At 40.9% G+C, this 25,743-nt stretch overlaps 2 protein-coding genes across 3 annotated transcripts in view; one reads left to right on the forward strand and one right to left on the reverse strand.

Moving 5' to 3' along the window:
• Nucleotides 1-1,911: 1,911 nt before the first annotated feature.
• On the reverse strand, nt 1,912-2,514 carry LOC103543661 (small ribosomal subunit protein eS17-like). Its single transcript, XM_070632450.1, has one exon. It carries the CDS (start codon nt 2,512-2,514, stop codon nt 1,912-1,914), a length of 603 nt encoding a protein of 200 aa, XP_070488551.1.
• A 10,149-nt stretch (nt 2,515-12,663) lies between these two features.
• The window catches only part of SLC16A10 (solute carrier family 16 member 10), a 127,920-nt gene continuing 114,840 nt past the window's right edge, over nt 12,664-25,743 (forward strand). For both annotated transcript variants that reach the window (XM_070559308.1, XM_070559309.1), the window contains exon 1: nt 12,664-13,367. In XM_070559308.1, coding sequence (XP_070415409.1) covers nt 13,085-13,367 — 283 coding nt within the window. In that variant the 5' untranslated portion in view covers nt 12,664-13,084. The remainder of the gene's footprint in view (nt 13,368-25,743) is intronic.

Here is a 25,743-nt window from a genome sequence, read left to right on the forward strand (position 1 = left end):
ATTGGGATTCTGATTGGGATGGCGTTGAATCTGTAGATTGCTTTAGGTAGAATGGACATTTTAACTATGTTTATTCTTCCAATCCATGTGCATGAAATGTCTTTCCATCTCTTTATGTCATCATCCAATTCTTTCAGAAAAGCCTTGCAATTTTCATTGTATAGGTCTTTCACTTCCTTAGTTAAATTCACCCCAAGGTATTTTATTCTTTTTGTTGCGATTGTGAATGGTATTGTGTTTTTGAGTTCTTTTTCTGTTAGTTCATTATTAGAGTATAGAAATGCTACTGATTTATGTAAATTGATTTTATACCCTGCAACTTTGCTGTAGTTGTTGATTACTTCTAAAAGTTTTCCAATGGATTCTTTGGGGTTTTCTGTATATAAGATCATGTCGTCTGCAAACAGCGAGAGTTTCACTTCTTCCCTCCCTATTTGGATTCCTTTTATTCCTTTTTCTTGACTGATTGCTCTGGCTAGGACCTCCAGTACTATATTAAATAAGAGTGGTGATAGAGGGCATCCTTGTCTCATTCCTGTTTTCAGGGGGATGGCGCTCAGTTTTTGCCCATTGAGTATGATGTTGGCTGTGGGTTTGTCATATATGGCCTTTATTATGTTGAGATAGTTCCCTTCTATCCCCATTTTGTTCAGAATTTTTATCATAAATGGCTGTTGGATCTTGTCAAATGCTTTCTCTGCATCTATTGAGATGATCATGTGGTTCTTATTCCTCAATTTGTTGATATGGTGTATCACGTTGATTGATTTGTGGATGTTGAACCATCCCTGTGTCCCTGGTATGAATCCCACTTGATCATGACGTATGATCCTTTTGATGAATTGCTGAATTCGGGTTGCCAAAATTTTGTTGAGAATTTTTGCATCTATGTTCATCAGCAATATTGGCCTGTAGTTCTCTTTTTTTGTGCTGTCCTTGTCAGGCTTTGGTATAAGCATGATGTTGGCCTCGTAGAATGTGTTAGGTAGTGTTCCATCCTCCCTAATCTTTTGGAATAGCTTGAAAAGGATAGGTATTAAATCCTCTCTGAAAGTTTGGTAGAATTCCCCAGGAAAGCCATCTAGTCCTGGGATTTCATTCTTTGGGATGCTTTTGATTGCTGTTTCAATCTCTTTCCTTGTGATTGGTCTGTTCAAATCGTCTGCTTCTTCTTGACTAAGCTTTGGGAGATTGTAGGAGTCCAAGAATTTATCCGTTTCCTCTAGGTTATCCATTTCATTGGCATATAGTTTTTCATAGTATTCTCTTATAATCTGTTGTATTTCTGCAGAGTCTGTTGTTATTTCTCCTCTTTCATTTCTGATTTTGTTTATTTGTGCTTTCTCTCTAAAAAAGACTCTCTTGATTTTGTTTCCTGACTTCTTTAAATAACTAAGGCCAGGCAATAATTCTTTCTATCTTATTTTGTATATAAAATAGTGCCCATCTCATCAGGAGCTTATTGATTGAAAAATAGACCCTCATCCAGGTGAGGCAAAGGGGAGCAGAGTGAGGAAATGGGGTGGTCTCAGGGAAAGAGGGCAGAAGAAGCTATCTGCCCTCAGGGAAATAGGTCTTCTTTGCTTTTCTGAAGTCCATCACAGCTAGTTCCAAGGGATGGGTTCTCACAACTTTGGCCGTATATTTCCATCAATACTACCATATTGTCCCAAACAGCTCTTGATCAACCAGAGTTAGTCATGGACCAGTTTTCTGCAAGATTCTCCCCACATCCTATCTCTCTCTATGGAAAGGAACTATCCTTTATCTTAACTTCCTGAGGCCAGCCTTTCAGGTAACCCTTCCCAGGGTTGGCTGACTAATCCAAGGAAAAATTCCCCACAAACATAAGAGAAGAGGGAAAAAAACACCAGTATTGCCCCAGTAGGGTGCTCTCTTCTGTGGTCAACGCTATGTTAGGCCTTTGGAAGAAGAGCTTCTAGGGGCCGCTAACTGCAGCCACAGCAATGGGGGGGGGGGTATCCGGGGCATATGGGGGGGAAAGAAGGCCCGCCTCACCCCTCTCTCTTCGAGGACTGATATCTTCATTGTTGTTCTTGCTGTTATCCAAGGTTTATCAAAAGTATTACAGCACAGCAGAAAGATTCGAACAGCTCCACGTGGTGTTTTGAAATTCATCCCAACTGTAGTCTGAGTGAACTGCAGTTTGGACAGACTGCCAAAGTCCAAGAGTTTCAGCCTTTCCTTAGTGTCAGGATCCACTTCAGTGGTCTCCTGACCCAGGGCTGAGATCTCAGGAACATAATGATCTCTCCTTTCTCTCTCCTCCTCCTGCAGCTTGATGGAGACACTTCTCACGGGGCCTCTCTGAATCTGCTTCGTCAGACATGTGACATGGCCTGCGACCTTGTTGCAGAGCTTTTTGCTGGGAATAATAGCTATTTCCTTGCACATGTGCTTGTTGGTGTGGAAGTTGTTGCCCAGGTGTATGTGGTACTTCTCAATGATGACCCAGGCCGCCTTCTTCACAGTTCTGATGCGAAGGCGGCCCATGTTGATGGGTCACTGGGAAAAGAGAAGAGGACTGATATCTTGCTTTTAAAATAGAACTAGGAAATATGTCTCTATACACGAAGACAGGAGAAGTGTTAGGAGGTTCTGAAGGAAGGCTACGAGGAGGATCAGGAAGCTTGGGATCTTGTTACTGTCATGCTATAGATATAAGTGGGTTTGTGGAATAGTCAAAACACAGTCATTGCCTTTTTCCCAGCCTCAGTTTCTTCATTTGTAAGATGGGTACATTGGACTGGATCAGTGTTTTTTAATCCTCAAATCAAAATTCATTGGTAGATTTTGAATCAAGTTAGAGTATTCAAGAGAAGGTTTTTTTTTTTAATGAAATAAAATAGATCAGAATATGCCATTATACTTAGTAACTGTTTTGTTAAACTTTTGTGCCAATTTGTGTGTGAGTGTGTGTGTATTGGGTTACGACATCAAATGTGTTTCCAACTGTGGATCACACAGTAAAATAGGTTTTTAAAACACAGGGATTCATGATTCCTGAGGTTCCTTCTGCCTGGTGTTTTTGGTTTCCCCGTGTCTGCAGAAGGCACTCCTTAAAGAATCACCTCTACGGTGATTTGGGAGAACAAGTTTCCATGATGCATCCCAAACCCCCAACCCAACCAGGCAGCGTTTGTATTGATCCTGTGACATGCATAGCTCCTCAGAAGGTGAGGAGAGCTGAGCCAGATTGTTAAACAAGACTGATTCCATGACACCTTGTGAGATTTTACATGATGGACACAGTTTCTCACACATTGTAGACCATTTGGTTTCATTATGATGCTTTAGAAGAGTTCTTACTTTAAGCAGGAAGTTGAACAAAATAATAAGATCCCATCTCTAGAGGTAATATTGCATGATTCCATGAATACAAAATTTCAAGGAATATTTATAACCAAGGACATTCTTCCTGCAACAGTAATGACATCAGCCCCTCCACAGTGAGGCGCAGGTTACAGAGCACTTCTGGTCATCATCCCACTTCATTTCCTCAACAGTCCTGTGACCCTGGGTTGGCAGCTTGTGAGGGGTCAAGTCAGGACTTGAGCTCAAATCTCCTTCCTTAAAAACCCTCTTAAATTCGATTGTACCATGTGGAAAGGGATTATTGTTAGCAAATTTAAATTATCAAGTGTATTTTTTCTTCTCATGAAACTAAATTTAATTCCATTCAGTACCCGTCAACAAACATTAGTAATGCCTGTGCTAAAGGTGGGACACTGCACTTGACAGATCTTTGTTGAACAGCCATGCTGTAGGAATACTTGGTATAGATGGACAAAGCATGGGAAGCCACGAGCCACCAACAGGACACAATCCTAAAATTTGAGATAGGGTTGGACAATGTTACTATTGGCAAACGAAGCTAAGTAACCTGCAGTTCTCATTCCGGAATATTTGCAAAGACAATGCTACTAAATGGGTTTCCCCAAACCTCTTCAGTGATACCAAAATATATCTGAGACACACTGCAGCATGCCTGAGGCAATGCTGTCAGAATGGAAGGATGGAGTGTGGGATGCATGGACTGGGGTTAGACGCTGTGGTACTGTGCTTGGGTCTCCAGCACTGACCCGCAGCTAGGCTCTTGAAAGCAAGTGATCGGGCCAAGGTCACACACGTGGTGAAGTAACAGAAGCTCATCTTCTGATTTAAGAGCTCTTGCCACAATAGCCTGTGTCTTCTGGAGTGGAATTGGTGGGCATCAAGGTAGCATAGTTTGGAGACATTTCCTCTGAAGATTTTTCAACCTTCTTAACCTAGTTTAGGATCCTCTAATAGCCTTTTGATAGTAATAGGTTTTGATACACAGAGTTTTCCCCTTGGGAAAATAAGGCACTGTGCAACCCACAAGAATATTCAAGTTGCCCTGAAAGTATATGAAATTGCATCAAAAAACTATATCCCAGTTTCTCAATTAGTTTTATTGTGGATTTGCTTTGATTGAATCATTTCCTAGAGGCCAAATGGCCCTTGTGAGGGGAAATAATTGAATTCTGGAGCACAAAGAGCTGAAGACCAGACTCAAACTCACCAGCGAAGAGGTGTCCAGATTCTAGCCTGAGCAGTGTCTGGGGGGCCCCGGGCTAGTCTCTGCCCTGTCCTGCAGAATTACCACAGCACAAGGTTTGAGAAGGCTGGCGGGACAATCGACAGTATAAACACGGATGCACAATATTTTGCTTTTAAAGACGCTTCGTATAAAAACAAAATATTTGAAGGCAGAAGTCATTGAATTAGAAAAAAGGAAATATTGAAGTTATTTTCAATTAGAAATGTAAAATGGGTAAATATGTACACACAGTGAAAACTTATCCGTTTAAGGTGTAGAATTAGGATCTACCATAAGCTATAAAATGGTAAAAGTTGGGGCTGGCCTGGTGGCATAGTGGTTAAGTTCGCACATTCCACTTCTCGGGGGCCCAGGATTCGCCAGTTCTGATCCCGGTTGCGGACATGGCGCTGCTTGGCAAGCCATGCTGTGGTAGGCGTCCCACGTATAAAGTAGAGGAAGATGGGCATGGATGTTAGCTCAGGGCCAGTCTTCCTCAGCAAAAAGAGGAGGATTGGCAGTAGTTAGCTCAGGGCTAATCTTCCTCAAAAAAAAAAAAAAGTAAAAGTTTTTTATTAGGCTTGTATTAATTATCTTAATCTAGTAAAGCATGCTTCACTGTCAGAGTTAGACCAAAGTAAGACTAACCATTTAATTATAATTGAAATACTGTATTTAACTTTCTCCAGATTTCTCAAAAATATAATATGCTAGAGTGGTGGGGTCCAACAGCTATGTAAAATCTTAATTGCTTTTTACTATATTAGCAATAACCAGTTAGAAGTTCTCATGGAAAAAAATTTCTTCACAAAAACAGTGACAACATTAGCAGCAACAACAACATGAAAACGAAATGCCTGAGAATAATCCTAACAAGAAGTGCATGGGACCCATACGGAGAAATATCAATAAACATCAATAGGAAAATCATCAGTTTCCCTATTGGAAATGTGAAGAATGACTATCAAGAGACAATTTATAAAAAAAGAATATACAGATGGTCTAATAAATATGATCTATCTTGCTTATAACCAAAGATTTGAAAAATAAGCTAACAATGAGATTTCATTTTGATACTAAACTGGCAGGATTTAAAACTAATCACATTATTCAGTTCTTCCTGAGGTGCACTAATACGGACATTCTTGTATAGCACTGGTGGGAGAGTAAATTAACAAAGTTGCTTTCAAATTTAGCAATGTGTTAAGCACCTTAAAGTATTCGTATGCTTTTCACCAGTAATCCCACATCCAGAACTCAATCCTAAAAAATTATTGGGGATGCAGACAAAGATTTGTGTGTAAGGATGTTTATTGCAGAATTATTTGGGGCCGGCTCCGTGGCCAAGTGGTTAAGTTCACGCGCTCCGCTGCCGCGACCCGGGTTCGGATCCTGGGTGCGGACCTGGCACCGCTCATCAGGCCACGTTGAGGCCGCGTCCCACATCCCACAACTAGAAGGACCTGCAACTAAGATATACAACTGTGTACAGGGGGAGTTTGGGGAGATAAAGCAGAAAAACAAAAAAAAAAAGATTGGCAACAGTTGTTAGCCCAGGTGCCAATCTTTAAAAAAAAAGAATTATTTATAATGGCGAAAAACCTGAACTAACTTATGTGTGCAATGATAGGAACTGATTAAATAAATTATGGTCTATCTCTATAGTAGAATCCTTTATAGCCACTAAACATCATGTTTTTGAAGAATATTTAATAACATATGAAATTATTTATGATGCGAAGGGTTAAGTGCAAAAAGCACAGGATACAAAATCGTGCTTTATGATGTGTTAGTTTGCTAGGGCCGGCATAACAAAATGTCACAGTCTGGGTGGCTCAAATAGCAGAAATCTGGAGGCAAGAAGTCCAAGATCAAGGTGTCAGCAGGCTTGGTTTCTTCTGAGGCCTCTCTCCTTGTCTTGCAGATGACTTGTCTTCCTCCTTTATCTTCACATGGCATTTCCCTGTTGTCTCTCTGTTTATCCTAATCTCTTCTTCTTATAAGGATACCAGTTAGATTGGTTTAGGGCCCACTCTCATGGCCTCATTCTAACTTAATTACTCTTTTATAGGCCTTATCTCCAAATACAGTCACCTTCTAAGGTACTGATGATTACGGCTTCAATATATGAATTTTGGGGGTGGGGGGAACACAATTTAGCCATAACACTATGATTCTGATTTTGTTTAAAATGCACAGAAGAAAAAAAGACTGGAAGGAAATATAGTAGACCTGTGGCTTTGTGAGTGATCCCGAAGATTCATAATGTGGTAATTGGTAAATAACTTCGTTGACGTACAAATCTGAGTGACATTTAATAAGAAGCCCTATTTAGTAAGTAACTCTAGCTGCCCATTGGGCATCTGCCTCTCCTCAGGCTTCTTTATGTTTCAGTTATTATCTTAGATGTGGCAACTTTCATTAGGGGTTGAAAGAGTCACTGAATTTTTTTGGTGATACCATACCATATTTTATTGGGGAAATATGCTACAAAGGTACTTGCAAAACTGATGCTCTATCCCCTATAAATATATAAATAGTAAAAAATATTAAAGGTTAAGAAAGGTTATCTGAATGGTGTGGTAGTAAATTATTTTAACTTTACTGTTTTTATCGTATGTGCTATAATAAGCATGGGAAACAAACCCATGTTGTTTAAAAAATATTGAAAAATTTCCACCTGAAAATTATGGGACCAAATTTGCTGTCCTCGATTTCATGCTTTGTGATTCTTTAAAAAGTTTTTTTGAATTCGATTCAATCTGGTTCAACAAACATTTGTCGCACACCTACACTGTGCTTGGTGCTGTGGTTCAAAGCTTCGCGAGACACCATCTGACCGGTCTGAAAATTCTTACTCTAGTTAAGGTGACTGAAAACCCCTCTGCTAACTGTGAAAACTGCAATAGACAAAACATGGAAGCCCAGAGGAAGAACCGATAAAGGCTTTGCAGAGGTGACTCCTGTTTTAGAGTTAAATCTTGAAGACAGAGTACGATTTCACTATTCAGAAAAGGGGAAAGGAGGTCATTTCAAAATTGGGGTCTGCAGGGAGGCAGGCATGGAGGTGTTTATATCGGTTCCTGAAGTGAGGAGCAGACCTTAAGTCTGGAGAACAGAGTTTGGGCAGCGACATGGTGGACGGGGAATTGGTGGAGGCAGAGTTTTTGGCAGCAAGACTAGTCAGGAAGTCATTATGATGGCCCATGAGTAACGATAAAATACCGTTAGGGAACCAGCAGCTAGATGGAGAGTTGGGGGCCAGTCAGAAGACCTTCTGGAGCTAGAGATGGCAAGACTGTATTTGGGGCAAGTAGGGAAGAGTTATATCAAAGGAGCCCCAGCTTATCAGCCTGGACGTGGCAGGATTAAAGGGAATACCAGGGGAGCAGCTGGTTGAGGAGATTTCTGAAAGAGGTGAGGGGGTGGAAGTCAGAGAGTTAATTCAGTCTCATTTCTAAAGTGCAGATTTTCACAACAAATTCCTCATTTACCATTTGTACAAGTCAATGCTGAAGAACCCCTGTGCATGTGTTTGTAACCAAAGCATTCACAATTAAGGTTTCCAGGTCACGAGTGTATGTGCATGTGTGTTTCAATTTTATTTTGTCATATAGTTCAGTAGCACTCCAGCTGTCTAGCAAACACTCACTATTATAATACTATTCCTATTTTATGCTTTGGAGACTAGAGACACAGACAGATTATGCTTTAGAATTTGTCCATAGCCACTAAGGTAATATAAAGCTACTTGTTGGCCACTTAATTTAAAACATTAATTAAAATGGTAGCAAGACAAGTATCATGTATTAGATTACATAGAGCATAACTTGAAATCCATAACCACATAATTTAGCAGTTTAGTATTTGGTATATTCAATTTAACTCAAATGTTTAATGAGCATCTATGCTGAACTGGACTAGATGGAGAAAATTTCCTGGAAGGCAGAAAAGTGTTAATATTTAGCTAAAAAATGAGACTGTCCTAAATAGGAAACATCAGCTTTTCTAAATAGAGTAAGGAGTCAAGTAAGGATATTTTAGTTAATAAATAATAAGTTTAAATACAAACTACAGAGGAAAAGGCTTACACAAATGTAAAGCTACTGTTGGCACTTAGACCTAAGGAACACATATCTTTTATTTTCAACTTTGTTTTTTAAATTTATTTTTCCTGCCCTCCCCGCCCTGCCCTTTTCCCCTCTGGGAACCACCAGTCTAATCTCTATATCTACGTGTTTTGTTGTTGTTTTATCTTTTTATATTTTATAAATCCTTTCATCTCATAATCTCAAAGCACTTAAATAGAAACTCATTAAAGACCATACCATCACTATGAGGTAGTTATATATAAATAGTTTTATATTTTCAGATGAGAAGGTGAAGCAAGAGGTCAATCCAGTAACACAGTATAAGTTAGTGGCAGGTGTAGACATAGAAATAGAATGTAGTTTCTCTTGGCACCCAAAACTTTGTTTCATTCAATAGCTTATTGGCATTTAGAAGTAAACACTTTCTTTTAAAAAACATTCTAACAAAAAATCTGATTTAATTTTTTCCCTTTAATATTAGCAAAACAAAAATGCAAACACAGGAGCCAGCCTGGTGGCGCAGCAGTTAACTTCACACGTTCTGCTCCGGCAGCCCAGGGTTCACTGGTTCGGATCCTAGGTGTGGACATGCCACTGCTTGGCAAGCCATGCTGTGGTAGGTGTCCCACATATAAAGTAGAGGAAGATGGGCATGGATGTCAGCTCAGGGCCAGTCTTCCTCAGCAAAACAAGGAGGTTTGGCGGCAGATGTCAGCTCAGGGCTAATGTTCCTCAAAAAAAAAAAAGAAAGAAAAAGCAAACACAAACTTGCCTGATTTAATAAGAAGATATTCAGCCCAGAATCCAATTTGGGGTCCAGAAAATTGTTTTCACGGAGCAGAGAAACCTAAAGTAACACTTTAATTTTAATGTTTAAGGAACTTTATAGTTTTCAAAGTGCTGTCGTTTTATTATTTCATTTCACGTCGTAACATCTTTTCTTTCATGGACTTAGAAATTTGAGAAAAGCAAAGGAAAGCAGTGGAGGTGGAAGCAAAGCCAATCCCTCGAGTAACCCGAGTGGAACTGGACAGAAACTTCAGTTTTTATTAGTAAACTTGAGCATACATCCTTCACTCAGACCATAATCTGGAAGAATACTTCACCCTGGAGTGACTGAGCCAACCTTACCATAAAGATCAAGTTAGCGATGACAGAGAGATTTTGTATCCGATTTTGTAAGTGGTGCCTTTTCTGAGTTGGGGAAAGAGGAACTGGTGGAAAATAAAAAATTTCTGTTTGATGAATAAATATAATCGTTGAGGTCAAGGATGTCTAAGTTCCTAAATTTAAAAGTTTTTATATTTTAATTCCCCAACCTGATATATTTGTGATTAAAGGTTGTATTTATAAAAATGTTTGAATTATATATTTTGATTCCAATAAAACAGTAGTGACAGGGAGTCATTAGAAAACAACATCGACGTCATCAATAGTAAGAATAACTGCTAACATTTCCTAAGAGTGTGCTGTGTGCCAGGCACTGTGCTAAATGCTTTGTGGGTATTGATTCCTTAATCCTTTAAATCCAAGCTGCTCCTAAACCAGTCTCCTCTGAAAAGTGTCAAACGTTAATCTGAAAACAGTGTACAGTACATAACACTTAGAAATCATGTTGACACATAAATAGAAAAGAATTTTGAGAATGAGCTATATATTCAAAGATACCATTTCATAGGCTCGTTGTACAAATATTATACATAACAGTTACATATAAAATGAAACTTTAAAAATAAATGTATTCTATTAATACATTTTGTGCACACATATATACATTTTTACAAGAATGGCATCGTGATACATATATTCTTTTAAAAATAAAGCTTATTTTTAGAGCAGTTTTAGATTTATTAAAAAATTGCAAAGCTAGGACAGAGGTCCCATAGCCCTTCATCCAGTTTCTCCTATTATTAACATCTTAATTAGTATGCCGCATTTGTTACAATGAATGAGCTAATATTAATAATTACCTAAAGTCCATATTTTATTCAGATTTCCTTAGTTTTTACCTAACATCCTTTTACTGTTCCAGGATCCAGGCCAGGATATCACATTACATTTAATTATGTCTCTTTCAGTTCTTCTCAGTGGTGACAGTTTCTCAGATTTTCCGTGTTGATGACCTTGACAGTATTGAGAAATACTGGTGAGGCATTGTAGAATGTCCCTCAATTGGGATATGTCTGATTTTTTTCATGATGAGACTGGGATTATGGGTTTTGGGGAGGAAAACCACAGAGGTAAAGTGCCATTTTCTTCTCATCATATGAGGGATACACACCTGACCATCTGGCTGAAGTGGTATTTGCCAGTTTCTTCAGTCTAGGGGCCACTCTGCTTTCCCTTTTTCATACTGTACCCTTTGGAAGGAAGCCACTATGCACAGTCCACACTTAAAGAGTGAGGTGTTGTCCTTCACCTCCTTGAGGCTGGAGTATCTACACAAATCACTGGGAATTTGTCTGCAGGAGAGATTTGTCTATTCTCCCCGATCCCATTTATGTACTTAATCACTTACTTATATCAGTATCAACTCACAGATATTTATTTTATATTTTGGGTTATAATCCATCCCTTTTTTTTGTCATGTGCTTTCTTTGCCCAATAAAATGTTGTAGACAACTTTCAAAGTCAATAGAGGCGGACATCATACCTTTTAGGGGTTATACAGTATGAATTGAATCAATCCTCTACTGATGCACGTTTTTGCTTCCACTTTTTCCTTATTTCCAACAATGCTGGCATAACATCCTTTTTTTTTTTTTTTCTTTTTTTGAGAAAGCTTAGCTCTGAGCTAACTACTGCCAGTCCTCCTCTTTTTTGCTGAGGAAGCCTGGCCCTGAGCTAACATCGTGCCCATCTTCCTCTACTTTATACATGGGACGCCTACCACAGCATGGCGTGCCAAGCGGTGCTATGTCCGCACCCGGGATTCTAACTGGTGAACCCTGGGCCACCGAAGTGGAACGTGCGAACTTAACCGCTGCACCACCGGACTGGCCCCTGGCATAACATCCTTGTACATTCATTTTTGTGCATGTGGGTGACTATCCTGAGTTTACTCTTTTAATCCCATAATCCCTAAGACATACTGTATATATCTGAGCTTTGTTCCCTGTTCCTCAAGCACGCCCTGCTTTCCCACGCTATTTTCTCTACCTAAAATGCTCTCCCCGTCTTTGCCCATTGAAGTTCCCTGCATGATTCAGGGCTCAGTTCAAAGTCTCCTCGCTGTAGGAGCACTTCTCTAGTGTTTTGATGAGAATTTAATGCTACAATCCCACTTCTACTTATCATCTGAGCCTACTACTCTATCCCAGGACTTCTTTCTACTCGTTTATGAACTGGTAGGGGCAGAAACGTGATCAGTCACGCTCATCTGTTTATTCCATCACAGGGGTGGGCACATAAAATAACTAGCATAATTTTGACTCTAAAGCGAAAGATCTGAGTAACTGCGAAGTTAAGAAATGTGCTCAATATTGCACAGCTAGCTACTCTTTCTTTCTTTTACATGGTTGCTCCAAGCTTTAGGGAACCGGAGGAGTTGAATACAGGTGTTAGCTTTCGTTTAAAGCGCAAACTATGCTGTAGTTTAAAAGGAATGCTTTCTAGCTGTCGTCAAACACGTTATTTGAAGACAACAGTCTGTGTCTTCCCAAATGAGCATCTTCAATGTGCCAAAGATTCATAGGAAATTGTATAATAATGCAGAAGAAATAAGGTAATTAAATAAGGCCTCTGATCCTTCCGACTGGCTTTGTAAGTAAGCAGGTGGCATAACGTATCTTACATATTATCATTAGTAATAAGAGGTGAATGTCAAAAAACAAAACAGGAACAAAACAAAGAGACAACGTCAGTTTGGCCGGCACGCTGTGTCAGTGGGCTGAGGCTAGAGAAGTTCCCGTCCTGCTGTCCCGATGACCCACGTGGCCTGCACCTGGAGGAGACGCGCCCTCGCCGATAACACGTGGAGGCGGGGTACCCACCTCCGCGGGCCCAGCCGGCCAGGAGGAGGCCCCTTGGCGGGCGCGCGCGCAGTCACTCGCCCGCACTGGGTCGCGGCGCCGCGGGGGTGTGTGGGGGAGGCGGCCCCGCCTCCACTCTCGCAAACCCGGTCACCTCAGCGTCTGCGGCCACACCCCCAGCGGGGGGCGGGGGGCGTCTTTAAGAGCCCGCCGCCGCCGCCCGCTCGGTCGGGCTGAGCGCCTGGAGGCCCGGGGATTGTTCCTGAGGCGCTCGCCGCCGCCTGCGCCTCGCGCCGCCCGCCCGCCCGCCGGGGGCTCCACCGCCCTCGCCTCCGCCGCGCTAGCCCGCCGGCCCGGCGCTCGCAGCTCCTCCGCGCGCCCGCCGGGAGCCCGCGTCCCTCGCGCTGCTCCCCCGGCTCCCGAGGTGGCCGCCTCGGGCTATGGTGCCCTCTCAGGAGGAGCCCGCCGCCGAGCGGGGGCCGAGCGAGACGCAGCCGCCCGGCCCCGAGGCGGCCGCCGAGAAGGTGGAGTTAGATCTGGCGGGGCCGGCGGGCGCCGAGCCCCCTCAGCCTCCTGAAGGCGGCCGCGGCTGGTTGGTGATGCTGGCGGCCATGTGGTGTAACGGGTCGGTGTTCGGCATCCAGAACTCCTGCGGGGTGCTCTTCGTGTCCATGCTGAAGACCCTGGGCTCCACGGACGATGACCTGATGGTCTTTAAGACAGGTGAGCGGCGGCGCCGGCCGCGGGCGGCCCCGGGAGGCGGGCGCGGGGCCCCGAGCGCATCCCGCGTGCTGAGTGTGCGCGCCGTCCGGGCGCGCGGTGGGTGCCCGGGGCGGGGGCGCGGGAGAGGTGGGTCTGCGCCGGGGCACCCGCAGCCTGCCGCTCCCGGGGCCTCGGGGTGCCTGTCTCTCTGTGGACTCCAGATGCAGGGACTGTGTGTTTGGAAACAAGTCGCAGAACTTATTTGCCTTGATCTTCCTGCTTTTCTCTCTGCAGAGGAGGCGCTGAGAGTCTACAGCAGACTTTCCTCTTAATTTTTGAAAACGGACGGAACCTTCCAAACCCAGCGACACCGCACTGTCATTTTTACGGTCTGTTTCGTGACCGTGACGGTTGGGTTTTTGTTCGTCTGCCTCTGGGGCTGCAGAGGGGTGTATGTGTTGGGGGGCCGCCGGGTTGGCGAGGTGCAAGAGATTTAATATGCCAAGGTCACGGGAGTTCCGAAGGGAGCCCTGCAAGAGCCACGGTTTCGTGTTTTTTTGGGGGGGCGGGGGGCGCGAGGTGCACTTTGTGCTAAACTTGGAAAACGTAGGAGGCAGCCGGGTTAGGGGCTGGGAAAAGGAAAGTGAGGGGTTGCCCTTTCCTGCTGGGTTCTTTGTCATATTTAACCATATGCCAGTGAAAAAGGTGCAGACTCAACATTTTTTCCCCGGTAGAGCGTTATTACACGATCTGTTGACTAATGAGGCAAAAAACAAGTCCAAGACCTTCTGTGTAACTCGTTTACGTACATTAGTTCACTTCATCCTGCGAGGCAGGCATGGTCGACCCCATTCAGGTGCGACCACTGAAGCTTGGTGAAATAATGTGTTTTGGTGAGTAGCAGAATGGAGACAGAACACACATAACTTAAAGGGCTAAGTGATTTCCATGATAAATCAGGCTCCCTTCCTGCCATTTGGGGAACTTTATATGATTAATAGTCTTTTTTTTAACCTTAATTTTCTATTATTTTTAGAGTGAATGTTCCTTAGGTCTTTAGCATGTGTACAAGGAATATGCAAGACTGTTATAACAAATTCTAAGGCAGAGGTAATATTCAGAGTTTTAAAACCTTGTGTAAATAGTATTATACTATATGTATCATTCTGCAATTGGCTCTTCTACTCTGTGTTATGTCTGTGATTTATTCACATAATACCTGAATTTGAGCTGGTGGCTTAAATTCTTTACATTTTAACTCGTGGTTTTCTGTTGTATGACCATATTGTATATACTTTATTTATGCATTCTCCCTTTAATAGACATTTAGGTTACTTCCACACTTGCTATAAAGAATGCTGCAATGAATATTCTGGTACATTGTCTCTTTGCGCATGTATTGAATAAGGTACCATATTTAACCTGGAATTTCTGTTCCATAAATAGCTCTTGAAGCTGCTGTGTTATGCAGGTCACAGGGCTACGTATGAAAGCGTTAAAAATGTAATATCATATGCTTACTTTTTAAGGAAGGCAGCCATTGGAAAGTTTAGCAGGATAGATATGCATATACAATAGTAAACAAAAATAATTTTGTGCGTTTTCTATATGAGTGTCAGGTATCTGGGAGGGAAAAGCTCAAGGAGGCCAGATTGACAGAGTTAACATTTTATGACTAGGTCCTGCAGCATTTAGCATATTCTTCGGCATCTAGCAGTATTCTTGCCTGGGATTACAGATTCTTAATGCAGTCAAAGCAACAAGACAACAGTCTTTTGTTTACCATTGTTTTTGCAAACTCAGATGAGTAAATCCATTGGTGTCTATGGGTTTTTTTTTCCTCCTTCCTTCCTTCCTTTTTTTTGAGAGAGAGAGTGAGCAACTGCTGGAGAAAGACCATCGTTTTGCCAGGGAGCAGAGTTTGCAGTGTTGAAGCCTCTACCTACCTTCCATCTCCAAAGTTCCTCTTGGCTATAGTGTCCCAGTACTGGGTAGCTGAAGGGGAGGGAAGGGATGGGAACCTGTTCTCTTGAACTTTTTGAAACTGCATATTTTCAGTTTTGATGAAAATCTTTCTCCATTTACTTTACTGCTAAATCCTTGACAGCTTTCAGTTATGTTTGTATAGGCGTGGATGTGTATCATATAAATCGTATCAGCAGTTATACAGGTAGGCCAATTGAATACTGAAGATCTTTGTGCTTATCTGCATGACTGCCATGTATGGGTGTGCCCTTGCTCAAAGGTGCCCAACTCGGGGTAAGTGGAGACTGAAAACCAGCCTGTGCTCTGGGTGCCCTTTATCTAAGTCCTACAAAGGAGCCCTATGCACTTGTGACGGGCTCGTACAATCCAGCAGCTAGAGCGAACAATGGCCTTTACTTGGATGCTATGTAAGACATGTGCAGCAGACACATTTTAGGTCTGAGGAAGAAAACAGATTTAACCTCATTTGTGCAAAAAGGGTGACAAGATAGTCTTTAAGCCAGTTAATGTTAAGATATCTGTGCTCCCCACTGCTGCCCACACGGGTGTTTCATAAAGTCCATCATCTATAACAGGCACTGAAGTATTTGAAAATACCTGCTTTGAAGTTTGTTCAGGCTTTTTCACTTTGATATTCTAATGCTGAGTCATCTGTGATCAAACATGTGCAAGCTTCAAGTACAACGCAAAAAATATCTGGAATTGTTTAAGGCTTTTCTTTGTCAAAGTTTTGGTCCATTTTCTATTACCTTATTCTTGATTGATAATCCTGGCATTAGAGGGCAGTTAATTCTGTCTGCATGTTTTCATTAGCTTCTTCATAGTGAGTAGCTCAAGGATACACAGGGAGGTGGTAATGGAATGGGAACCTAAGTTTCCAAATGATGGTTCACGTTTCTTTTGTTTATTTATTTATTTTAAAGATTGGTGCCTGAGCTAACAAGTGTTACCAATCTTCTCTTTTTTTTTTTCCTGCTGCTTCTCCCCAAGTTCCCTCAGTACATAGTTGTATATTTTACTTGTGGGTCCCTCTAGTTGTGGCATGTGGGATGCCGCCTCAGCATGGCCTGGTGAGTGGCGCCATGTCCACGCCCAGGATCCAAACCAGTGAAACCCTGGGCCGCCAAAACGGAGCACTCGAACTTAACCACTCGGCCACGGGGCTGGCCCCTGGTTCATATTTCTTGAGAACTTCCTATGTGCCGGGCCCAGTGCTAAGCACTTTACAGGCAGTCCTATTTAAGCCTTCCTGCAACCCTGTGAGATAGGCTTTATGTAATATCTTTCTTTTCAGATGTGGAAACTCAGGCTTACAGAATTTAAGTAAGCAGTGGAGCCAGGATTCAACCTCAGGTTTGTCTGACTCCAGAAGCTGGATTTTTAACGATTGATCATATTGCATTGGCCAGATAAGCCTGTCTGCTAATCCTGTGTTCTTTATGTTGTTGATTAATTCAATATTAGCAATTGATTGAGTGCTATACCTGAATTTCTGGGGTTAGAAAAGGACTCTGAAAGATTAGGGACCCTGTTTCTTCATCTTACTTTGCTGTCAATAAACAATTGCCGGGCCAGCCATGTGGCCGAGTGGTTAAAGTTCCATGTGCTCTGCTTTGGGGGCCCGGGGTTTGTGGGTTCTGATCCCAGATGTGGACCTACTCCACTCATCGGCCACACTATGGAGTCATCCCACATACAAAGTAGAGGAAGGTTGGCACAGATGTTAGCTGAGAGCTAATCTTCCTCAAACAAAAAAAAGAGGAGGATTGGCAAAATATGTTTGCTCAGGGCAAATCTTCTTCCCCAAAAACAAAACAATACAAACCAAAACACAATTGGCAGTTGTTGATGTCTCACTAAAATAGATTTTTGAAGCATAGAGCGACTTCCCTGGAGAAACAACATAACTGCCTATGGCATTCGGGCAGAAGTCTGGGGTTTCCTTTGAGGAACCACGATGACTGATCCAAAGCAGGGCAGTGTTTCCAGGCAGAAGTGGAGAGGAACCTTTCCCAGGCTCACCTCGCCTCTGCAGGGCTCACTTAACTCTTCTTAGTAACTGATGATCCACCCAAAACTTCTCAGGAAAGGGCCTGAAGAAATTCATTCATACTAAGATATAAGTGAGTTCACGTGTCTTAATGTTACTCCTCATTCATTCTACAATGCTTACCAAATATGTGACAGCCTCTATGCTGGGCGCTGAAGATGGATGGTAACTGAAGGGACAAAGTCTGCTGTTCCCAAAGAGCCTTCGATCTGCTGTGGGATGCAAATAAGTAAAAAAGACAGAATACTTCTCTCTGACATTTTCAACATACTGGGACTCAATCTTATTCCATACGGCTGAAATTCTAAGGAAATTCCAGGCAATGGTGGGGGCTGGGAAAGATGTTTGATGGCTTCTTTCTCCATGGTAATAAATCTCACTTTGTGAAATTAAGACTTTGGAAAGGGCAAGCAAGCTGAACTCCAAGTTAGGCAGTAGAAGCAATGAAAAATGTTGAGTGCATCACAGCCCCGCTATGTTATCCTGGCTGCCAGTGACATGGTACTCAGATATGCCTCGCTCCTACTGCTGCGGCAGTCCTGTCGGTCAGAGGGAGCAGGCTGAGCTTGAGTTGTCTCTTTTTGGTAAAGTTTTTACCTGTTCATATGTGCAGCTTCTTGCCTGGGTGGAGGAGAATCAGACACTTTTGGGAAAACTAAAACACATAGTACAATAAACAACGTTGTTTTCTCTTAGAAATTGCAACTTTGCTTTAACTTTGCAAGATATTGGAAACGCCATTTTTAGCTCCTCCATGGACCTGATAAAGAGCCTAGGGTTCTTTTATCTTCTTGATGCAGTGCTGTGGACGCTCTCTGGAATCTTACTAGGATATTAATCTAGTTTACTCACCTGCTTTCTTCCTGGAGAAAGAAATATATTTCAGTGGTATATTGGCTCTTTAAAAATATCTGTTTAAAACAACTATGTTTTCAGAATCAGTTTTTAGGGTAGTTTGTGGTATCCTTTTGAAGAAATTACGTCTTCGTGGTCCAGAGGCTTTATCGGGAAGACTTCTGCTTCTCTCAGTAATTACCAAAATGTGCTCCTTAATAGCCTTTCTTTAAAGTAGAGGTCTATGGTTAAATAAGTTTGGGAAACACTGCACGTTGTCCTCATCTCTTGGATATTTAAAGGACAAATCAAGGTATTAAAAATTCACTAGTTTTATCAAGAATGCAATACCATTCACAATCACAACAAAAAGAATAAAATACCTCCGGGTAAATTTAACTGAGGAAGTGAAGGACCTATATAATGAAAATTACAAGGCCTTTCTGAGAGAATTGGATGACGACATAAGGAGATGGAAAGACATTTCATGTACATGGATTGGAAGAATAAACGTAGTTAAAATGTCCGTTCTACTTAAAGCAATCTACAGATTCAACGCTATCCCAATCAGAATCCCAATGACATTCTTTACAGAAATGGAACAAAGAATCCTAAAATGCATATGGGGCAACAAAAGACCCCGAATTGCTAAAGCAATCCTGAGAAAAAAGAACAAAATGGGAGGCATCACAATCCCTGACTTCAAAACATACTACAAAGCTGCAGTAATCAAAACAGCATGGTACTGGTACAAAAACAGGTACACACATCAATGGAACAGAATTGAAAGCCCAGAAATCAAACCACACATCTTTGGAGAGCTTATCTTCGACAAAGGAGCTGAGGGCATACAAAGGAGAAAAGAAAGTCTTTTCAACAAATGGTGCTGGGAAAACTGGAAAGCCATATGTAAAAGAATGAAAATTGACCATTCTTTTTCACCATTCACCAAAATAAACTCAAAATGGATCAAAGACCTAAAGCTGAGACCTGAAACCATAAGGCTTCGAGAAGAAAACGTAGGCAGTACACTCTGTGACATCAGTATTAAAAGGATCTTTTCGGACACCATGTCTTCTCAGACAAGGGAAACAATAGAAAAAATAAACAAATGGACTTCATCAGACTAAAGAGCTTCTTCAAGGCAAATGAAAACAGGATTGAAACAAAAAAACAACCCACTAACTGGGAAAAAATATTTGCAAGTCATATATCTGACAAAGGCTTAATATCCATAATATATAAAGAACTCTCACAACTCAACAACAGAAAATCAAACAACCCAATCAAAAAATGGGCAGGAGACATGAACAGATATTTCTCCAAAGAAGATATACGGATGGCCAATAGGCACATGAAAAAATGCTCATCATCGCTGATCATCAGGGAAATGCAAATCAAAACTACACTAAAATATCACCTTATACCCATTAGAATGACAAAAATATCTAAAACTAATAGTAGCAAATGTTGGAGAGGTTGTGGAGAAAAAGGAACCCTCATATACTGCTGGTGGGAATGCAAACTAGTGCAGCCACTATGGAAAACAGTATGGAGATTCCTCAAAAAATTAAAAATAGAACTACCATACGATCCAGCCATTCCACTACTGGGTATCTATCCAAAGAGCTTGAAGTCAGCAATCCCAAAAGTCCCATGCACCCCAATGTTCATTGCAGCATTATTTACAATAGCCAAGACATGGAAGCAACCTAAGTGCCCATCAACAGACGAATGGATAAAGAAAATGTGGTACATATATACAATGGAATACTACTCAGCTGCAAAACAGAACAAAATCATTCCATTTGCAATAACATGGATGGACCTTGAGGGAATTATGTTAAGTGAAATAAGCCAGCTAGAGAAGGATAATCTGTGTATGACTCCACTCATATGAAAAATTTAAAAATGTGGACTAAGACAACAGTTTAGTGGATACCAGGGGAAAGGTGGGGTGGGGGGTGAGCACAAAGTGTGAAGTGGTGCACCTACAACACGAATGACAAACATTAATGTACAACTGAAATTTCACAAGAGTGTAACCTATTATTAACTCAATAAAAAAAAAAATTCACTAGTTTTAAAGAAAAATGGACTATCAGAAAGGTCCCCAAAGGGATGCTCTTTGGCTGCAATCTTTAACACAACTCTGCCTTCCCTGTGTGGAGGTAGATTGCTCTTTAGATGTAATCATAAAGTAGGATTTTTAATAGCATGTAGCGATGAATGCATCTTGCAGCACCTCTCCATATAGTCTTACCAGCACCTCTGAAACTTCAAGTCAGTTAGTGCTTCCTGAAAGTTTTTTTTTAGAAAAAGTCTCCACGTTTACAGTTATGCTGCTATCTACATACTGTAGTTGTATGTTACACCTAAACTTAACACAGGAGGTTTTGGTTGTAGTTCACAACTGATCTGCTATGTCTGGCCTTTATGCTAAGGGCTTTTTGTGTGTGTGTGGAAAGCTGTCTGTATAACCATCTCTAAATCTTAGGAAAGTTTTTGGTAATGGTTCTTTGTGGAGCTGGTTACAGTGAATGAATGATCAGGTTCATGGTCCTGTCCATCTTTCACTGTAAGATAAATACCTGACCTTGTTTGCACCGGAAGAGAGGTTGAAAAGCTAAGAGAACTCACTTATGGCAGCTGTTATGCTTGAATTTCCTTCGTTCTCCTCCATCTTAAAAGATCCAACCTTATATTCCGTGTAAATTCATCTAAACTGCCTGCTAAAATAAGTCGTTAGGACGTAAAAACGGTTCCAGGATTTTGGAATAATAAAGAAATGAGTGTGGTATGAGCATTTCATATTCCATTTCCAGAATGTTTGTGAATTCAGAGCAAGACTGAATAGTGTGAATAGTGTATTGTGAATTTTAATTAAATATAACAATATTAGTATTCCTGTGGTGTTTTATCATGGGATTTTTATCAATAAAATTAACTGCCAAAAGGACCAAATCAACCAAAAATAAAAGCATAACAGAATTATGTCAGGAGAGCTTTTGAGGTGTCTTTCAGAATAAATTGTCCTCTGTGCTCTTGGTGTGACTTGCTGGATCTTTTTATGCGGTCCTTATTGAATCCATGGTGCGGTTCCTTGAGGCTTAGTCCCAGGCCATGTCCTTGCTGCACTTTTCCTGCCTTCCTTGGGTGTCTCATACACCCTGTGGCTCAAGCCCCTATCTTGGGGTTCTTAGTTTGAAATCTTTTCTCTGTGTTCAAGACCCATACTTACTGTTTCTGGTCAGTTCCATTTGGATGCATCGTACTCAACTAAAATGAACTCAGTTTTTAGCCGCCCCATATAATCTTCACTTATCACCGAAAAACAACAGCCCACCTGCAAATAGACATAACATATCTTCTGAATTCTCTCAGTGCATGACATCTCTGGTGCTTAAGTTAGAAACCTGGAATTCATCTTAATTCTTTATTTCTCCCCTTTCCTTACCTATATTATTACATTAGACAAAGTCCTTTTGTGTTTACTTTCTTAATACCTCATAAACCAATCCCTTCTTTTCCTTTACTGCTGTGTCTTAATTTGTGCCTTCATTACTCTTGGCCTCAACTGTTGTCATACCCTTTCTCTTGTCTACCTGGCCTTTGTTATGCACCTGAGTGATTTTTCTAAACATTGGACTGCATCATTTTTCTGTTGCAAAGCTATCAGTGATACCCATTACTTCTAGGAAAATGTCGAACTCCTTACGCCAAAGGCTTTCAAGCTTGACCCTCACCTGACCTTCTAGCCTCACTCTTACTGTGCTCTCTTCTTGCTCTTTATGTTCCAGAAAGCTGAGGGTCCTTTGCACTTTCTGGAATTTGTTCTGCTGCGTTTTGTGTCCGTGCCTTTATCTGTACCACTCTTCTCTTCACTGTGCTCGTTAGTCCTTGTAAGATTCTGATGAAGTGGCTGGCCATTTTATTCCTTTTGTCACAATAGTGGGACAAAGTGATTTTATGCAACTGTTGTTAGATTTTTGATGCCCTCAGAATGTTTTGGGGGTAGCATGAATTCAAATGAGCTATGAATTAAGCTTGAAGTGGAAGACAGAGAACTAATTTCAACCTAGTCTAATCTAGCATTCTGTGAAAGGCATTTTAAAGATGATACATATTTGCTTAAGTGATAATTTGCATGGTTTACCATAAAGAAAGGGCTTTCATATACATTACTTAATTTTATCTTTTAGAGTAGCCTTGTAGTGTGTCATTACCTCCATTTATAGATAAGGAAGTTGCAGCTTGCACAGTTTAGAGTTGGGCCACATGATATCAGTGTTCACATCCATTATGTTGAATTTAGGAGCATCTTTTTTTAGCTGGGTAAAAATTTGTACTTAGGTCAAAGTTGTCCTGAAATGTAGAACCCTGCCTTTTTTTCCCCTTGTAACTATTTTCTGCATATTTACCTATATGTTCTCTAGAACCTTAATAGTGTCTCTACACAAGTTATCACAAATCCTTTGAAGTTGTTTTTGGAATAGAATTCCATTTAGAGTTATTACAAACTAACTACAGATCTGAACTCATTCAAATGAAGCAAACAAACCTTAACAAAAACAAACTAAACCCCAGACACTACTGGAACAGTCAGCTCACCACAGCTGTGTGTACCTGCCTAGCCTGGTGCCACCCACGCAGGAACTGTGGGTGTTTTATTGGCAGTGATTCAGAAGGAGCACTTCCAGCATTCTCTGGGAGCTGGACAGACCCACCACACAAGAGCCAGCCCCACTGACACTGGAGTGATGGAGAAAACAGTGCTTTCAAATGTACATGTACTGAGTATGCACGATCTTACCTTCTTTGCTAAGGTTAGCATTAACAGCAAAGATAATTCCCCACCTTGTGTACAGAGCTAGAACTAAAGAGCTGAGGAACTGATTTGCTTTATTCCCAAGTTGGAAGTTTTTTTCCTTTTTAATTATGGGGATATATGTGAAATAATGTTTGTGGACCAAAGCAGTGTTTCTAACCCCCTTTGTTCCCTCTTGATAAACATAACAATTTCATAGTCCTTGAAAATTTTGATACATACCTCCAAGGATAGTTTACCTTTTGAGTGAGAATCCCTAATATTCAGAATATAAAGCCATGCTTCTGTATTTATCCACCAGCTAAGATTTTGTCACTTTACTTTTAGTTGTATTATGGAAATAATTAGGATTCTTTTTTTGTTTCTTAAACTCAAAATTATGATATTGAATATGCTTTTTTGTTTTTCTCCCCAAAGCCCCAGTACCTAGTTGTATATTCTAGTTGTAGGTCATTCTAGTTCTCCATGGGACGCTGCCGCAGCGTATCTTGATGAGCAGTGTGTAGGTCTGCGCCCAGGATCCGAACCAGTGAACCCTGGGCCGCTGAAGTGGAACGCGTGAACCAACCGCTCGGCCACGGGCCCAGCCCCTTGAATATGGTTTTTGAAACTATGCCTCCCTGGAACTTCTGATAGCTCCTCCTGGTGAGGGGGAACTGTGCTGCATTCCTCCTGCAGTCCCCCTGCTTGAGAAGCATTTAAACTCAGTTCAAGGCTTTTACATCACTAGATAATTAAATCTAAGTGAAATTAGTGGATAAAGGTAAAGATGCACTGGTCTGCAGTTTAGCTATTACACATTTTTTGCTAAAGAGTAAATTGTATCAACAGTATTCTGTTTGTGTTCAGAAAGTCAAATTTATTCTTGTGACGAACTTAGACTGGCTCCAAAAACCAATTGTGAGATACGTTTTATAAAAATAGAAAACCCCTACTCATTAAGTGGAGATATTTATTGACTTTTCTGGTTAGATAGGTGTTAATGCCAAGTCGGGTGGGTTAGTCTGGTAACTGTTTTTAATAGCGAAAACCTTTTCATCTTGCTTAATTATCCTTTTTATTAGTTTTGACTTCATGTTCCAGTGTTGAATGGCAGCATCTCAGAGGATTCGCATTTGTCAATGGATGTTTAAACAACAACATTCCACAAAGTTCATTGATGTTTTAGTGCAAATGGGGGGCAGAAAGTTGTCATTGTTGTCCTGTCATAATGTTATACCCAAACCTTGGCAGCAATGCCCCCAACTCCGTAGTTATCCCTGAATGCCAGGTTTTTGGGTTTTTTTACTTTCTGATGGTTTGTCTGTATAGCTTCTAATTTTTCTACGTTGAATAAGTGTTGCTTTTATAATGGTAAAAATATTAATATTATAAAAAACTCACCATTAGCATTAGAAATGTTAACTTTCATAACTGTAATAGTAAACTTGTCCTAAGAAACTGTTTTGTAGGGATAAATGATAGATTTATGGAGTTTCAGTTGTAGGTATTATGTTTTGTCTCCTTGTACTCAGAGAAAAATGTTAATTATGGAATAGGCTGGAACTAATAAAGGGACCTGATTTTAAATAAGATCAGGTTATTTGGCTGCATTTTGTTTTTGGATCAAAACGGAGGTATTTAACATCAAAGGGACAATCATTAAGAGCTAGATCATGCAGTGCTAACCGCCCTGAGCCCCAGCCAGACTCTGGCTGGTACTTTTCTTTTTCGGGGGGTAAAAGTGATAGAGAAGGCTCGGAAGAGATAATAGACTCATGATTGTGTTTGTATGCATAACTACATAGGAAACATTAAATCCAGAGTTGATAAATAGCGTTTAACCTAAAATCATCTTATTTTGGTGGTTCTTACGTGTTTCTGGTACACAGGCTGCTTGTATGTGGGTCAAAGGCAAATAGACCATTTCCCCACATTTTGTTGCTGGCCACCAGAAAAAAATCTCAGAGGGTCCTTGCCTGGATAAAAAATGATTATATTTTAAATGTTTATTTAAACTAAAAGATTTGAAGTAATGCTTTTTAGTGATATAAATTTTCTATCAGTATGTTTAAGGGCCACCTAGAAGATTCTTTTTAAAACATGAGAGTGTATTATTTCTTTCAATAAACTTGTATCTGTGGATGATACTCAGTGGGACTGAAGACTGACCCTTTTCCAGAAATGCTGTGAAACTGTCTACAGAAATCTACCTGTATCTAATGAAAAAAGAAATTGTAGTAAGTTCAGTTTTATTAGTTTAGAATTTGTAATTATTTGGAGAGGGATATGTTTTATCTAGAGTTATTTGTGTTTTTCACACATTCCTACAGATGAAGCATTATAAGGAGCCTTCCTGAAAGAACACACTCCTTTCAAGCACTTTTTTCAACGAAGCCAAGGAATATCAAGCTTTAACTCTTTTACTTTAAATTTTCAACTTATGCATACATATGCATGTTGTCATGTGTGTATAGATGTCATCAGTACAGGGCCATAATCCCTTATCTGAAACTCTTGGGGCCATATATGTTTTGAGATTCAGATTTTTTTTGATTTAAAAAAAGTAACCAGGTCCATACACCTATATTTTTTAACATCCCCCAGGGGAGTCTGAGGCAGCACCCTGTAATCAAATACACTGATATTTATGCAGCAAAATATATAGCTATTCAGAGTAAGTGGGACACGTGGAGGACATAAATAGCCTCATATCAGTT

The sequence above is a fragment of the Equus przewalskii genome, chromosome 9 (assembly GCF_037783145.1).
Source record: "Equus przewalskii isolate Varuska chromosome 9, EquPr2, whole genome shotgun sequence".
Taxonomy (NCBI): domain Eukaryota; kingdom Metazoa; phylum Chordata; class Mammalia; order Perissodactyla; family Equidae; genus Equus; species Equus przewalskii.